This window comes from Acanthisitta chloris, unplaced genomic scaffold (assembly GCF_000695815.1).
Source record: "Acanthisitta chloris isolate BGI_N310 unplaced genomic scaffold, ASM69581v1 scaffold44167, whole genome shotgun sequence".
Classification (NCBI taxonomy): domain Eukaryota; kingdom Metazoa; phylum Chordata; class Aves; order Passeriformes; family Acanthisittidae; genus Acanthisitta; species Acanthisitta chloris.
In genome coordinates, this window is record NW_008682854.1 from 3,566 (window position 1) to 5,064 (window position 1,499).

Here is a 1,499-nt window from a genome sequence, read left to right on the forward strand (position 1 = left end):
CTCACACATCCCAGCAAGGGGCTGAGAACTTGCCCAACATTTAACAGTCACAGATCAAAAGGTTAATTGACTCACTGTCATGTAAATGCATCAGTTAAGCATCTGACACTGCTGTGCCACTAAAACTCCAGCTGAAGCCTCCAAATTCCTATGTCAACACGAGGAACAGGGTGTCCTGCTGGAGGCGTCCGGGCAGCACTCACGAGGCTGTTCTGCCAAGGTGACTAAGAGGAAAACAGCTCCAAACTTCACCTGATGCTTTGAGGTGACCTTGAGAATACTGCATAACCTGCTAAAGCTTTTACGTATGATTAGCCGACTGTATCCGAGTCCCACAGCCAGACAGGTCATACTCTCTTAGCTCTGAGATCAGAATAGCTCTTTAGGAAGAGGCTATCTATAGGAAAATAATTTGTTACTGAAGATACTGTAGGACACATCTTGGATTACCTCTCTCCAGCCCCCGCTCTGCCTGGAGGGCAGCCAAAGCAGCCTCAGCTCAGGTCTGGAGCTCTTTTTGCCAAGTCATGCAGGCACAGCCCTTGCTAGGCTGCACCTCCTGTCCGCAGGAAATACAGTTTTGCCTTGTCCTTTATGTGGCTGATACTGTTAACATTTTGGTAGCTTAATTTTAGCTTGAGAATTAAGTAAATAACAGGCACAAGTGATAGGTCCAAATAAATTCCTTTATTTCTCTGTAATAAATACAGCACTATCTGAATTCTGAAGACCCTTAGGTCCAACCATTCCTTTCCTTCTCTACTACTTCAGAAGTGAATTACCACTACAGTACTCCTGCCTGGTCAGTCTGCTCCCTCCAGCTCATTCCCTGTTCATCCTTCCATTCCCTGTGGATAGCAGGGCTCTACACCACAATCCTCTTCCCTATGAGGGGGCAGATTCTTCACAGGAGAGAAGAAACACCTGTAGGGAAGAAGCACAAATTCAGCATTAGGTACATGTTTCAGCAACTGGAGTTAAAAGTTCTCATATCTAAGGTAACCAGATCAAGACCTGACTACTGAAACAAATGCAGCAAAAATTAGGGAATCATCTAGGGAAAGCAGCAGGCTTCGCACCACAGCAAGAGAGGAAGCTCTATGAGGGTCCCTACAGCCTTCTCACTTTCACAGAGTGATGATCATATTCTCCTGCCTTTTCCACTTCCCTTCTGCACTCCAGGACACATGGAAGGCAGAACCGCTTCCTACTTAAAGCCCTGAAAAGCACTATAACCTCTGAAGATCTTTTCTGCAATCTTCAAACCCTCTCAGGTGCTCTCCTGGCAGCAGTTCCCCCTGCGGGGCACACTCACCGTTGCTATACTTGCACTGCTTCAGAGCCTCGTTGAAGCCCTCGCACAAGGTCAGGTCTCTCTGGTTGGTAGCACACTCCAGGAACTGCTTGATCTCGTAGTGGCAGGGGCCGTAGGGCGACTGCTGGAGCACGGGCTGCTGCCGGGGCTCCTGCGGGCAAGGGCCGGGTGAGAGGCGGCGGCG

The 1,499-nt window shown here is 48.8% G+C and overlaps 1 protein-coding gene across 1 annotated transcript; it reads right to left on the reverse strand.

Moving 5' to 3' along the window:
• Positions 1 to 665: 665 nt before the first annotated feature.
• Positions 666 to 1,475, reverse strand: CHCHD10 (coiled-coil-helix-coiled-coil-helix domain containing 10; the record flags this gene model as incomplete). The annotated part of the gene is made up of 2 exons (XM_009078665.1): positions 666 to 924; positions 1,316 to 1,475. Coding segments are annotated over 2 exons (180 nt in total), but the record flags the coding sequence as incomplete, so codon positions are not given.
• Between the last annotated feature and the right edge of the window lie 24 nt (positions 1,476 to 1,499).